The 16,092-nt window shown below is 38.1% G+C and overlaps 1 protein-coding gene across 1 annotated transcript in view; it reads left to right on the top strand.

The window, feature by feature from the left end:
- Ccdc191 (coiled-coil domain containing 191) overlaps window positions 1-16,092 on the top strand; it is a 71,016-nt gene that overhangs the window by 53,283 nt on the left and 1,641 nt on the right. Inside the window, exons 14-16 of the mRNA XM_026395607.2 lie at window positions 8,360-8,503; window positions 10,079-10,231; window positions 10,716-10,861. Of these exons, the coding sequence (XP_026251392.2) occupies window positions 8,360-8,503; window positions 10,079-10,231; window positions 10,716-10,861 (443 nt within the window). The remainder of the gene's footprint in view (window positions 1-8,359; window positions 8,504-10,078; window positions 10,232-10,715; window positions 10,862-16,092) is intronic.

Below are 16,092 nucleotides of genomic sequence, written 5' to 3'. Positions count from 1 at the left end.
TAACTCTCTTTTTAAAATTCTTACTAGTTATACATGAATGTATTTTGACATATTATACATACATGGAATACAACTTCTTATTGTTATGGTTGTAATGAAGTGGAATTACATTGGTCATGTATTCATATATGAACATAGGAAAATAATGTCTAATTCATTCTACTATCTTTCCTATTCCCATCCCTCTTCCCTTGTCTTCATTCCCCTTTATCTAATCCAAAATACTTCTATTTTTCCCTACCCCAATCCCCATTGTTAGTTAGCATTCGCATATCAGAGAGAACATTTGGCTTTGGTTTTTTGGGACTGGCTTATTTCACTTAGCATGACTGTCTCTGGTTCCAACACATTGGAATTTCCTTCACTTTTGAAAGTTACTTTTTCTGGATACAGAATTTTATGTTGACAATTTTTTATTTTAAAACTTCAAAGATGTTATCCTATACTCTTCTTGTTTGCCTAATTTCTTACAAGAAGTCTGCTATAATTCTTAATCTTTGTTGTTTTGTAGATATGCTATTCTGCTTGGGGTGCTAAAACAAAATACTATGGACCAGATGGCTTGACCAATTGAAACTCATTTTAATCACAGTTGTAGAGGTCCAAGATCAGGGTGCCATCGTGGTTGGTTTTTATTAAGGGCTATCTACCTGGCTTTCAGATAGCCTCATTCTCACTGCATCTTCCCTCACATGACTTTTCCTTGGTGCATGTGCATGAAGAGAGAAAGCATGAAACCTCTCTGGAATCTCTTCATTTAAGGACACTAATTCTAATAAGGTTCCTACCCTTAGGACTTTGTTTAACCTTACTTCCTTAGTGGCCTCTTATCCAAATACAGCCACACTAGGGATTTAGTGTTTTAACATATTAACTTTGGGGGGAACATTTACTCCATAACAGTAGGTAATGTGGGTTTTCCTCCCAAGCTGCCTTTAAGATTTTGTGTTTGTCTTTGGTTTTCAGCTTTTAAAATATGATATATCCAAATATGATTGGTTTGTTGATTGGTTTGTTTACTTTCACAGTAGTCTTAAGCTTCTCAGATATATGGTCTTACATTCTGTCACTAATTTGGGAATAAATATTTAACAATTAGTTCTTCAAATATTTGACCTAGCCCATTCTTTTTATTCTCCTTTTGAGTTTCCTGTTATTCCAGTGTTAAATTGGTTCATATTGTCCCACAGCTGACAGATGAACTTGTTTGTCACTCTTTTTCCTTCTTAGTTTGTGTAATTTCTGTTATCCTATTTTCATGTTACCTGATTCTTTCTTCAGGTGTTTCATCTAGTGATAAACCCATTGAAGGCTCTCTTCATCTCTGGTACCTTGTGTTTTTTATTTTTTAGCATTTTTATTTTGAAGCATTTTGTTTTCATGTCTGCTAAAATTCCTATCTGATAATGATGTCTATCTTCTCCATTAGATCCTCTAATATTATTGTCATGAGTTACTTAAAATTCTCCTTCTGATAGTTCCAACACTTCTGTCATGTCAATGTCTTATTCTGATAAGACACTGCCTTTTCAAATTGTGTTTATTTTTTGTCTTTTGTTCTTAACGAAATAGTCAGCTATTTTGTTAAGAACAATAGAAACTGGGGTAAATAGTCCCTTAGTATGAGATTTGTATTAATCTAGCCAAGAATTGGGCTGTGTTTGATGTTTATTGTTGTTATAGTTACCACTGTTGAGGTTTGATGTCACCATGGGCACCAGAGACTTCAGTTTCCTCTAGTGACTTTTTATTTATCTCCTCTTTTGGCTTTGGGTTTTCCCTTTGTGCTGCTCCCCAGAGAAGTTCTGTCTCTTATAGTTCTCCCTTAATCCAGTAATCTTATTGGAGGTTTGCACTAGTGTAGTGGTAGGGTATGGATAAGAGGAAACATTCTCTATTCAACTACATTTGTCTTTGGAGTATACCTCATTGAGCACTCACAAGAATTCCTGTTCCTACTCTAAGGGTAAAATTTTCTTTTGAACCCCTATTTCCTTCTTTAGATGCAGTGGTATCCACCACTATCTCAATCTGTGACCTTAAAGTCCCTTCCCCTGGTGAAATGGGAGCAGGAGGGGGTCTTGTCTGGAAAGAGTTTCCTGAGTGCCCCTCCCCCAGCTGAGTGCATTCCACCAATGTTGTCAGGTGGTACCATGGGATGGAGCCTCCAGTTTCCTGACAGAGAATGGTCTGGGTAGATTTGCAGGTATTGTTCTTCTTCTTTCTCAGCTAGAACCATGGTGGGAATTTTCTCTGAATCCTCCCTGATCTCCTCTGTGAAAGTCTAGTGGAGTTTCTAGAGAAAAAAAACGTGCATAAGAGTGGGAAACACCACCATGACTGTTACCCCCCAGGAGCTCCACTCTTCTCCTGCTGGTGTATTCTTAATCTCCAGCAGTTCACCAAAATATCTCATCTTATGACTCATATGGTATCTGGTAGATTCTGCTGCCTCAGGTAAGAAAACTTTTGAGTCCCTGTCTCCAGATTTAGGGATGGCTTCACATCTGATCAGTTCACAAAAAGACATTAATTTTATGTCTGCCCTGCTTTTGTTGTTGTTGGAACCAAATTGCTTGTACAGACCAAGAATAATGAAAAATATGTACCAGCCAAGAGATAGTTTTATTTCACTCATTATCCCAAGTCCAAACCCCTTTTTTAGGAATGTCAGTCCATAGCAATAGACAAAAAGATTTTGTCACATAGACTAGTTTCCATTTAGTCAGTCAATTGTAGCTATCTAAATTGAGATCTACACATTTGCAGACTTGCTATGCTTGAGGCTTCTTTAAGAATAGCTTTAGATTTAAAACATACTTGGCAATTGTCTTCCATCTGTGTAAGGATAATCTACACAGTGTGCTTCCCATCCAGTTTATCATGTGGTCTTAGTCCTTTTGAGGCATCACATCCTACACAAGCAATTTCTTACTTTCTTATACATTTTATATATATTTGTTCCTGGTAAACAACCTCCAAGACCATATTAATGTTATTCCTCTGGATGTCAAAAAGATAATGGCACTTCTGAACCAATGACTTCTCTGAATCAGTTTATGTGACTGGATGTGTTTGATGGAAATCTGCTTGTTTAGATATGAGGTGTCCCCCCCCAAAAGCTCACGTGTGAAACAATACAAGAATTTTTAGAGAAATTAGATTATGAGAAGTGCAATCTAATTGGTGGGCTAATCCACTGATATAGATTAACTGTGTGGTAACTGTGGGCAGGCAGATAGGGGTGTGGCTAGAGAAAGTAAGAGTACCTTTAGGATTTATATTTTGTCCTTGGCAAGTGGAGCTCTCTCTGCTTCCTGATTACCATGCCCTAAATTGCTTTCCTCTGCCACACCCTTCTGCCATAATGTTCTGCCTCACCTTGGTCCCAAAGCTATGGAGTCAGCTGACCATGAACTGAAACTCTCAACTGTGAGCCAGAATTAACTGTTCCTTCTCTAAGTTGTTTTTGTCAGGTCTTTTGGTCACAATGAGGCAAAGCTGATAAAACACCGCTTCACCTCTTGAAACTGGGAAAATTTCTGCTGAGTTCAGAACAAATTGTCCAGCAGAGGTGCCATATTTTCTAATTAAACAGATGGGCAACCCTGCTATTGATATGATGGAGAAGGTCTCTGAGACAATCACATATACTTTTCTGGATAGAAAATGTAAGATAAACTCAGTTATCTGTGTGTAGGGTTTTGTGACATCAGTTTGAGGACAAAGGACCTGGAGGAATTCCTCAAGGATAGGCCTGTGACAAACTTGTCCTCTGTATTGAGAGGGATGCAAGAGGCAAGACATGGCTGTGACTGGGGCAGGAGAACATGTCAGATGCAGCAGTATAATGGCCACTCATAGATCTCACACCACAACTCCCTGAAAATAACATCCCTTTGCTCTGTTTTTATCAGATACTTACTTTCTAGTAATATGTGTCAGGCAATAACTTTTGTGGCTGTATAAATATACATTTTATTGATGGATAGTTGAAGCTTGTGATTAAAAGTAATTTTTATCAGAAAAGACCAGGCAAATTTGCAGGAAAATTGATAGTCTGTAGAGTATCAAATTAAGTAAAATAAACCAGACTCAGAAAATCTGAGGAGGGTTGTATGTTGTCTCTCATGTGTGGAAGCTGGAGGAAAAAGAAAGGAAAAAAAAAAAAAAAGAATCATGAAATCAGATAGGAGACCATTGGGATAGAATAGAGCAGTGATTCAGACCAACAACAGACCTTCCTTCACAAATCTTCTATGCTAATTTGGGAAAACAGGCAATAAACAACTCAAAAATTTTAAAATAGGGAGGGAGAGAAATAATGGTTGAAGCAAAATGGGGAAACCTCTCCAAGGAGGTGATATTTGAGCAGCTAGATGTTGTGGAGGCTCTCACAATGTCCACATATCACATGTGGGGATGCCTAGGAGATATTCCTATTGGATATATAAGCCTGGACATCAAAATTACAGTAAAGTATCTCTGCTAGTCACAAAAACATTTCAGGGCTGGGGTTGTGGCTCAGCAGTTGAGCACTTACCTAGCATGTGTGAGGCCCTGGGTTTGATCCTCAGAACCACATAAAAATAAATAAATAAAATAAAGGTTTGTGTCCAACTACATCTAAAATAAATATTTTTTAAAAAAATTCAGTGTTTTTCATGCTCTGGAAGTGCCTGGAGAATGTCTGAGTAGAGAAGAGTTGAGGGCTGGGCATATAGTTCAGTGGCAGGGTGCTTGCCTAGCATGTGTATGGCACTGGGTTCAACCCCTAGCACCATGAAAAGAAAACAAAGAAGAAAAAGAGATGAGAGTCCAGGACTGAGTCCAATATTATATTAGTAGATGAAGAGGTGTTAGGTAGAAGGAAAACCAGAAAAATTTAAAACCCAATGCTAAGACAAAGTATTTGTGTTAGGGGAGTGGTGGCAATTAACCTTGGAAAATGTTACTGAGCTCTATTAAGAAGAGAGCAGACAAATGCCTCTTTGGTTTGGGAACATGGAGATCGTTCATGACCTGGACAAGAGTGCTTTCAGTGGTGTTCTGGGATAGGAGCCACATTTTAGTGGGTTGAAGAAAAATGGTGGAGAACATAGCCTGTGAATATAGAGAGCCATCACATCCAGAGAAGGATTTTTTTGTTGTTGTAGATAATTGTTTCTTGGCTTTATTTGTATTTTAAAGATGGTAAATACCAGCACATGTTTATGTGATGGAAATGAGCCAGTAGTGAGGAAGAAATTTGTTTTGGAGCAGCATCAATTACCTGTACTTTTCTGTACATAAGCTACCCTGGTCTTTTTCTCAAGACAGTAGCTGACATAGATATGCATTTAAATAAGTCTTTGGGTTTTGGTTTGGTTTTGGTACCAGGGATTGAATCCAGGGCACTTAACCTCTGAGCCACATCACCAGCCCTTTTTATTTTTTGTTTTGAGACAAGATCTAATAAGTTGCTTAGGGCCTCACTGAGTTCTGAGGCTGGCTTTGAACTTGCCATCCTCTGGCCTCAACCACCAGGCCGCTGCAATTACAGGCATGTGCTACCGCACGTGGCTATGAGCCTTTTTCTTTTTATGTCATAATTATGTAAACCACTAAGTCAAAAAGAAACTGATATTTAGTAGCCCATTTTAGCCTGAGTGAACAGTGAGCTCTTTGAAACCCTAGCTGTCCAGATCCCAAATATAAGAATTATCTCAAAGCACATAGCATCATATCATCTTCACAAGCAGTTGTGGATGCAGCTACTATTATGGACATGTATAAGGAAATGGAAAATATAATACTAATGGAGTTGATCAATGTGTATAACCAGTGGAGGAAATATACATTTCAATTAAATTTTTAACTTAAGCAGAACTCTTATTTAATATTTCTCTATATATTTTTCTGTGGAAATAAAGATTTATTATTAACTTTATTTATTTATTTATTCTTTTATGTGATGTTGAGGATCAAACCCCAGGGCCTCATGCATGCTAGGCAAGTGCTCTACCACTGAAACACAAACTCCAGCCTGGAAATACAGACTTTTCTTAAAGTCTGTTTTTTTCCCCAGCAATCTATCTAAAAACCATTTTCCTTTTGGAGCCTAAAACACCAGTCATAGAGTTATAAGGCTAAAAGGATAGTTGGACTGTCACTTCTCTGTGTATGTGTGTGTGAACAGGTTTTTTTCCACTGAGCCCAAGGACTTCTCCAGAGGGCTATAGTCCAGGTTAAATTTCTGTCTGCAAACTTGCAGCAGCTGCTTTGATACCACAGGGACATTTCTGTGGATGTACAAACAGTTTTTCTGTTTTCCTCCCGTTTAACCCTCAGCTTCCTGTTACTATTCATATGAATATTGTTGTAAGCAATTTTTATTTCTGACCATTCCATTCAACAAATATCTCAAGTGCCTGGGTATTATAAAGGTTATTTTGGCCTAATGCTTTAGAAAATCTGGTTATTCCATTTTCAGGAACTTGTACAGAAATGGGTCATTTGCATTGGGAGAGTAGAGCAATTCTCCTTTCCATATTAGAAATGTTCCAGTGCTCTAATTTTTTTCTTATAGTAGTCTCAGGCACATAGAGAAGCTTGTCAAATCAGCCAATTCACCACTACCCCTTTTCTTTTCTTTCTTTTTTTTTTTTTTATACTGGAGATTGAATTCAGGGGCACCTAACCACTAAACCACATTCCCAGCCCTTTTTTTTTGTAATTTTTTAGAGTAAGGGTCTCGATGATTGCTTAGGGCCTTGCTAAGTTGCTGAGACTGGCTTTGAACTCGTGATCTTCCTGCCTCAGCCTCCTGAGCTGCTGGGATTACAGGCCTGCACAACCACCACACCTGGCCACTACCCTTTTCTTGACATGAAATTATATAAAGAAAAAGAAATATTTTCATATTTATACTCCATAGATGACAGCTGCAAAGAAGGCAGTGTGCAATCTTTGCAGTTACTCTTGAATCTTTCATAGCAGGTTACTTACTATCATTTACCATTTCTCTCACTTTTTATTATAAACTATTTGTACCAAAATAGAAAAGGATGAATAATATCTGTAGGGTAGAGCATTAAGTTTCTATTATCTTTCTCTCTCTCTCTCTCTTTCTCTCTTTCTCTCTCTCTTTTTTTCTTACCAGAATTGAACCCAGGGATGGATGCTTAACCACTACATCCCCAGCCCCTTTTTTTTTCTTTAATTTTTTTGTAGTTGTGGATGGACAGCGTTACTTTATTTTGTCTGTTTGTTTATTTTTTTTTTTAACGTGGTGCTAAGGATCAAACCCAATGCCTCACGAATGCTAGGCAAGTGATATGCCACTGAGCCACAGCCCTAGCCCCTACTTTTAAAATTTTTTCTAATTAGTTATATATGACAGTATAATGCATTTGGATACATCACACATAAATGGAGTATAATTTCTCATTCTTCTGGCTGTACATGATGTAGAGTTATACCGATCATATAATCATGTATGCACATAGGGTATTAATGTCCAATTCATTCTACTGTCCTTCCTACCTCCATAATCCCTCTCCTCCTTTCACTCCCCTCTATCTAATCCAAAGTACCTCTATCCTTCTCTAGCTCCCCTTTTCATTTTTTTATTTTTAGATTAAGTCTCACTAATTTGTTTAGTGCCTCACTAAGTTGCTGAGGCTGGGCTTTGAATTTGCCATCCTCCTGCCTCAGCCTCCCAAGGCTGCTGCAATTACAGACACACACCACGGTACCTGGCAGTGTCTGTCACCTTTCCCAGGCATACCACTTGGTGTGTTTCTCCTGTTCGGAATGTGGGGTATTTTCCCTCATTGCATCACCAGGATTCTCTTTCTCCTCAGAGGAGGAGGGAAAGCTGCTTAATGATAATCAAGTACTTTTTAACTTGCCTCTGGACCTATTGTTCATCACTTAAAAAAGAAAGATCAGTAATGAGATTATACTTCTGGAATTTTTTAATGGAGTATCTTTACATTTGAATAGCATTATTTATACACAATCTCTACCTCATAACATAAATGAGGGAGTTACATTGGGTTTTCCATAAAAATGAGGGAAAATTCCTGCTGTCTCTTGACTAGATGTTTACTTTTTAGTAATTTAGGAAGAGGTAAACCATTTCTGTGAACAGTACTAAATATAAACCCAAGAATATACTTAATGCTCATTCTTGTAGAGCTTATAACCAACTTTTTCTGACCTTTTAAGCAGAACTGATTCTTCTTTTGAAAAATATTCCAGAGCTCTCTTATAATGATTAACACACTGTTTCATGTTCAAATTAAATACTTTAACTTCTTGTTGAAATTCCTTAGTGTTTTCATCATGGCATTTTTACTTCATTATTTTTTTGCAGAAAGAACTAGAGAAACAGAAGAGAATTAAAAGGAACCAAGAGTTGGAAGCAGTAGCCACAGAACATTATAAAAAGCTCTTGCTAAGAAAAAAAGGTCTAGAACCTTGGAAGAGATTGAGAATGCAAAGCAAACAAAACACCCAGGTGCAGTGTCCCACTCTTACCCTCACCCTCAAAATTAGAAAACAACTTCTTCAAATAGCACAAGTATCAAAACTAAGCTTTAGGAGGAGTTTGGTGATTTAAAAGTCTAAAACATAAATTATTTAAGTGTATGTATTTATTTGTTTGGGATAAGAGTTTGTATTTAATCTTTTAAAGACTTTCTAATTTAGCAGGTTGGAAAAAATTAGAATACATTTTTATTAGAGATCTTCAAGGTAAGAGGAACAGAGACTTCTAGTAATTTTAGCAGAATTTAAGAAACAGAAAAGGTTATCAGGTGTATTAGGTTCTACTGTGATAACTTTGCCTAATATCAGTGGCTTACAAGAATTTATTTCTCACTCACATGTCTGTGGGCTAATTGTGTGTTGAGTTTAGGTCTCTCCCCATACCTCATTCTGGTTCCAGCATGCTTTCACCTGGCAGCTGTCAGATATACAAAAGACCAAGCCAAATTATGTAAACCTATATGAAACCTCTGCTGCCCACTAATATTTCACTGGACAATGCAAGTCATAGAGCCACAATCAAGGTCATTGAGGGGGGAAAAGAAGATCCATCTATTCCACTGGAAGGCACTGTGAAATCATATTACAAATGGTATATATATATAAAATTCTGTTATAGAGATCTATCACAGAGACATATGAAATTGAATACCACTGAAATTTCTCTCATAAATTTATCCACTGCATGGAACAGAGTATTCAAGTGTGTGATCATGAAGTTCAAAATAGATGAAACGTTGGCTTCCAGGCTTGTATATACCACAGAATACCCTTGTGATGTTCATTTTGGCCAATAAATATGACTACCAAAAGGTTTGCTTGGATCAGTCATATTCACAGGGATGAAAGACTAAGAAAAGACTTAGAAAATATTTCATTGCCTGGAGAGAACTAAGAGAGAGGGTTTTTTCTCATGTCTCTTGAAAGAATAAAACAATACAGAAAACAACAATACTTTATAAAATCTATAAACAGCAAGTTGTATTTTTTTTTGATAGAATGATACTCTTTGCCTTACGAGTTTCTAGGACGTTGATGCTCATCATGTTATTTTTCTACAAATGGTTTGTGATTTATTGATAATATCTAAATTTTAATGCTTGTGACAGTTTATTACAACTAATTGACAGTATTGGCATTTTCTCAATTAAACAGTGGTTAAGTACATAATAAAGAGAGGTTTGTTATGGAGTTGCTGTCCTTGTTTCAGGAGAGCAAACCAAGAATGTTTCCATCCACCCACTCCAAAACTCAATGGAAGTGAAGTGACAGCTTTGGAGATTGTTTATGCCATTTCTATAACAGCCAGTCAGGGAGTGGTCTTCAGGGAGTCAGCATTGGGCCATGCATAATGATGTGTATCTATATCCTCCAAATAACAGGGCAGTCAAAACTTCTGGGTCATAGACTGTCTATACTTAGGGTTCTTCTTCCCTAAGAACTGCTTAAATGCAGTATACAGTATCATATACTACAAGCTGAAGTTTTCTTAAATGATTTAAAATTTAAGGAATAATTTCCTTTTCTCACTTAAAAATATATCTAGGTGGCAGAAGAACATCACTCTTTGGCTCTACAAAGGAAATGCCTGCTGACCTGGTTCCAGTGTAGTCAGGACAGTCTGACTAGGAAGATGGCCCAGGCAGATCAATTTTATTCCCACATATTGCTTAGGAGAGTCTTTCAGGGCTGGCTACAGGTAAGGACACTTTTCTTTCCATCCTGGGAACTGAACCCAAGGCATGCAACACAAGCACTCTATCAATGAGCTACATCCTCTTTTTTCTTTATCCCTCTAGCATCCTTTGTTCCTTTGTTTTGTATATTTCTGTTCTCTCTCTCTCTCTCTCTCTCTCTCTCTCTCTCTCTCTCTCTCTCTATTATTTGCTCTAATTCTTTTTTTTTTCTTTTTTCTTTTTTGGTACTGCAGATTGAACTCAGGTGCACTCGACCACTGGGCCACATACTCAGCCCTTTTTTGTATTTTATTTAGAGACAGAGTCTCACTGAGTTGCTTAGTGTGCCTCACCATTGCTGAGGCTGGTTTTGAACTCATGATCTTCCTGCCTCAGCCTCCCGAGCCATTGGGATTACAGGCATGTGCCACTGCGTCCAGGTATTTGCTCTAATTCTTTGTCTATTGATATTATTTGTCTCACTTCTGTTCCTGTCCTTATCCCCAGTACATGATTGATCTGGAGGAACAAGTGAGAAACCTTTGTGTACATTTCCTTCAGAAGAGGATTTTCAGAGCCTGGTTTACAGTGGTCAAAGAGGCGAAGATTGATGCTCAGAACAAGCACAAGATCTCAGTGGAACATAGTGACAGGTGAGGTTTTGATCTTTAAGGAAATTCACTGACTTCACAAATGCTCTTCTGCTGGAATATGTCTTGAAATAGGAAGTGGAGGCAAGGAGAGCTAAGCCCTCAGACACCAGGCAGGGTTGGGAGTCCCAGCATATCCACTGACTATATGGGTAAGAGGGAAACACTGACCACCCTGGGATTCTAGGGGAACCCATCTTTAAAATGAGATGGAGGCCTGCCCCCTTCACCTCACCGAGACTAGCAAGGAGATCAAATATGTGGATTACACACAACACACCTAAGTAAATATACTGTCTGCTTCATTAGTTTTTTAACATTATTAGTTGTGAACTATAACACAAATACAGAAAAGTACCTAAATCATACAGTCTAATGAATTGTTTAGAAGTAGACATCCAGGGCTGGGGGTGGAGCTCAGTAATAGAGCAATGCCTAGCATGTGTGAGGCACTGGGTTTGATCCTCAGCACCACATAAAAGTAAATAAATAAAATAAAGGTATTGTGTCCATCTATAACTAAAAACATTTTTTTTAAAAAGTAAACATCCATTTCACCATGACTGAGGTCAAGATGTAGAACATCACAGTCCGCCAAGCTCCTTCCCAATCATAAGTCCCTCCCAAAGATAAACTATTCTCCTGACTTTTACAGTGAACCCTTCCTAACTTTCCTTTATACTTTTCCCTCCTAAGTATGCAGCCTTTAATGCTATTATGCTATTGTTTTGTTTTTGTTTTTGGCCTGGTTTAGAACTTTTTATACATGGAATCATACTGTATATCATATTAATATTTAAAATAATAATTTAATCCAGTATTTTTAGAAAATAAGGTAGTCTATATAAATACATTTTTTTCTTTGATTTCTAATTTTAAGCATTTTGTACAAAAAATGTTCTGAATATTATGCACTTCCCTTTGAGAGTAAACAGTCTATCCTTTTTGGTGATTTGGTATCATTCCTTATGAACATTGGTGAATGTGGTGGGTGCTTTCAGGATGCCTCTGGGTTTTGAGATGTGAAGATTGTTTTGATGTGTACAAATATCTCTTTTGTCACTGCCCTCAGATTTATTTTGGTTGCTTTCATTTGTAGGAGTATGTGTGTGTGTGTGTTTGTGTGTGTACATGCGCGCTCTTGTGTGTGCATATCTCTGTTCTTTTTATTAGTTTTCATAATTTAGTACACTAGAATACCGACTCCTAGCAAAAACCGTTCATCCATGTTTAATTTACAGGTACTGGAAATCAGTGGTCTGGCAACCGATAAGCAAGTTGATTATGATTTTGTATAAATTAAAATAAATATGCAATAAGTGAGAGTATTCAGAGGTTTGCCTTTGAATAAAAATGCTTCAGATTTAGAATCTGAAAGGTAGGACTCAATATCTCTGTGACTTTGGACAAATAACCTTTCAAAACCTCCCTGATTCCCCTTTCTAAAATGAAGATAACAAAAGAACCTATTTTATAGGGTTGTTGTGAAAAGTAAGCAAGGTATCATTGTAATGCACTGGTTTGTCCAAAAGAATAGCTAATATTTTTTAGTTAGTGTCATTGTGAATGTATTTTTATTAAAATGCTTTTTTGCCTTTCTTTGTTTTCTTTCTGTTTCTCAGCCATTGAATAGAGGCTGCGATTTATTGTAGCTTCATAACAAACCATCTTATCACAGTGTAACCCAGGGGTGGGGAGCAGATTTCCTGATTTGCATTTTCAGGCAAGGAAACAGGCTGTAGGCAGGTAGATGAATTATTCAAGGCAGACAGATAATGCATGGCAGCTCCCTGGATCAGTCTTCCTCCCCATTTTCATAATTCACTGTCATTGGTAAACTATAACAAATGATATAGTTAAGATATCTTAAGTATATCATATAGTTAATGATATAGTAAAGATATATATGGTATAGTTAAGATAGTTTGTAAGATAGTGTTTCTCTTCAGGGTTTGAAGTTATGAAATCAATGTAGGAATCCATGCAATCAACAAGGAATACAATTTCAGCAGTGTCTCCTTGATATGAAAGTATTGTTGTGACTTCATCTCTTCCCATTTTACTCCTTGTTTACTGTGTTCCTGACCCACTTGCCTCTATTCTTTGGACATACAAAGCTCACTTCTGCTTCAGAGAATTCATAGGACCTGGACTTTCCCATCATTCAGACATCTGCTCAAATATCACCTGACCAACCTACCTTCATCACTGTCTAGCTGTTTACTTGCCCTATTTCTTTCCATGCAGGGGGGCAGAGCATTTCAGCAGGGTAGAACAGTAGGAACTAAAATGTGGAAGTCAGAAAATGGTTGTGTAGACAGGAGAAATAAGATGTGAATAGCAGGTAAAAGTGGGAGACAGGTTCAAGGACTGGGAGAGGGCCTATTATTATTTGGATATGAGGTGTTCCTAAAAGCTCCTATGTTAATGCAGGAGGTAAAATGATTAGATTGGGAGAACTGTAACCTTAAACAATGGATTAATCTATTGATGAATTAATAATTCAAATGGATGAACTGGATGGTAACTCTACACAGGTGGGCTTGACTAGAGGAAATGGTTACTGTAATCATGCCTTAGAGATTATGTGTTTTGTTCCTGGCTCCTCATGTTCTCTCTGTGCTTCCTGGCTGTCTTGAGATGAACAGGTTTCCTCTAAGAGGCCATTCCAACATGAGGTTTTGCTTCACCTTAGGTCCAGAGTAATGGAGCAGGCTGACCATTGAATGAACCTCTGAAAGTATGAACCAAAATAAATTTTTCCTCCTCTAAATTGTTCTTTTCAGGAATTTTGGTCAGAGTGACAAAAAACTGACTGAAATTGGTACTGAGAAGTACAGAAAGTGCTGTGACTAACCTGACGATGTGGTTCAAAAGCCTGTGGAACTGGTTTGCAGAAGGAGTTTGGAACATTTTGATAATTCAGGCTGGAGAAGCCTTAGAATGTTGTAAACTTAGTGAAGATCTCAGAAAACCAGAATTCTCACAGGAGTGCCGATAGTAAAGGATTATATTCATGAGGTTTCATAGAATTGAAGACTCTCTTGGGAATTAGATTAGAGAGCATTCATGTTAGATTCTGGCAAAGAACTTTTCTACAGATTCCCCACACCCTGAGACTTTATGTAAGGCTAAATTTAAAGGTAATGGACTGATTAATCTGGTGGAGGAAATTTTTAAGGCAGCACAACATTCAGGCAGTGTTATGACTAATGCTGGCAACTTTTTTAGTCAGGTTTACTGTGATAATTGGGAACAAAAAGCAGAAAAGATTTTTTTAAAATTTGCAATCAGCCAGAAAAGTGTATATAAAATTGGGGATAAGGAAGGTGTGGTCATTGAAAGTATTACTGCCACTAAGGAGAAGCCAAGTACTTTGCACAGAGACAATAGGAAAGATACCTTGAGGGTATCTCTTGAATCAGCAAGACCACGCCCATGGCAGGCTTAAGAGTGTATAAGTGAAAATGCCTTTGAAAAGAAATCATGGAGGCACCCAGCTCACCTAGCAGAACCCACAAAGTTATTTCCCCAGAATTTGTTTCATTTTGTTCAGCCACCCAGGTACAAAGAGGCTATTAAAGCCATGGTCCAAGGAGGCCCAGATACTGCCTGAGCTTGCAGCAGACTTTGGTATCATTCTACATGGCACTGGTTCTGGAGGACTACAGGATGCTGAAGTTAAGGGTTATGGAGGTTTCTGCTGAGATTTCAAAGGAAGGCTTGGGAGGCCAGGCAAAGTATAGCAGGGTTGGAATCCCTATCAGCTGCCCTTGAGAGTGCAATGCATGAAGCTGTGAAGGTGAAGCTGAAGCTGTAGTGGAGACCCCAGGAATTAAGAGATGAAAATGATAGGGACTGGGAGCTGAGAAAAGCTGCTGGCCTCAGAGAGAGCCATCCCAAGAGAGAGACCACGTAGGGTGCAACCAGCAAGGTCATAGAGGTGGGGCTGCCCAAGCCCTTTGGAGATCACATCTCACCACTGTGAGTCCTCAGTGCTGGTTGTGGAGCTACAGGACCTATTTTCCCAGCTAGATCTTACTTTGGTCTCATCCCTTCTTCCTATGCCTCTACTCTTCCCTTTTATAATGAAAATGTTTACTCTGTGTGTTTTTGTCAGCTTTTTCACTGCTGTGACAAAAAGACCTGACTAGAACAATTTTAGATGAGGAAAAGTTTATTTGGCACTCATATTTTCAGAGATCTCAGTCCACACACAGCCATCTCCAATGCTCTGGGTCCAAGGTGAGGCAAAACATCAGAGCAGAAGGACATGAAGAAAGCAGCTCAGGACATAACAATCAGGAAGCAGAGAGAGATATTGCCTATCACCAAGGACAAAATATATACCCCAGAGTCACACCCTTAGTGTCCTATCTCCTCCAGTCATACCCTACTATCTATTCAAGTGGATTAATGCACTGATTAGGTTAAGACTCTCATAACAGTCCGTTTCACCTCTAAACTTCTTGCATTGTCTCACAGGGGCGCTTTTGTGGCATATCTCATATCTAAACCATAACACTGCGCCATATATATTGGATATACATAATCTGCTTTTGATTGTTACAAGAGCTTACAACCAACAGTTAGCCTTAAGTGTCAAGTGAGACTTTGGACTTGGACTTTTGGGCCATGCTTGAACTGTTAAGATTATAAGGACTCTTGGAAATGAACTAATGTATTTTACATTATGAGATAGCCATGAGCTTTTGGGGACAAGACAGAATGTTGTGGTTTGGATACAAGATGCCCCTGAAAAACTCCTGTGTTAATGTAAAAGGTGAAATGATATAGTGGAAGCTATAACCTAATCATTGGATTAACTCACTTGATGGATTAATAATTTAAATGAACTAAATGGGTGTAACTCCAGGCAGGTGGGACATTGCTAGAGAAAATGGGTCACTGGGGGTGTGTATTGGGGATTATATATATCCTCCCCCCCCCCCGCTTTTTTTGTGCTCTCTGCTTCCTAGTTGTTAAGATTTGAGTTACTTTCATCTACCATTATCTTCTGCCATGACCTTCTGCTTCACCTGAGGCCAGAGCAATGGAGTCAGATGACCAGGGGCTGAGACCTGTGAAATTGTGAACTGAAATAAACTCTTCCTCCTCTAAGTTGTTCTTGTCAGGTATTTTTGTCTCAAAGTGATAAAAAGTTGACTAACACAGGGCCCTAGAGATGAGTACAGGAAGCTGTAAATGATGGACTGGATGGATAAAAAGTTCAA

This window comes from Urocitellus parryii, chromosome 2, assembly GCF_045843805.1.
Source record: "Urocitellus parryii isolate mUroPar1 chromosome 2, mUroPar1.hap1, whole genome shotgun sequence".
NCBI lineage: Eukaryota > Metazoa > Chordata > Mammalia > Rodentia > Sciuridae > Urocitellus > Urocitellus parryii.
Note: the sequence above shows the minus strand (reverse complement) of the source record. Positions and strands in the feature narration are given on the sequence as shown.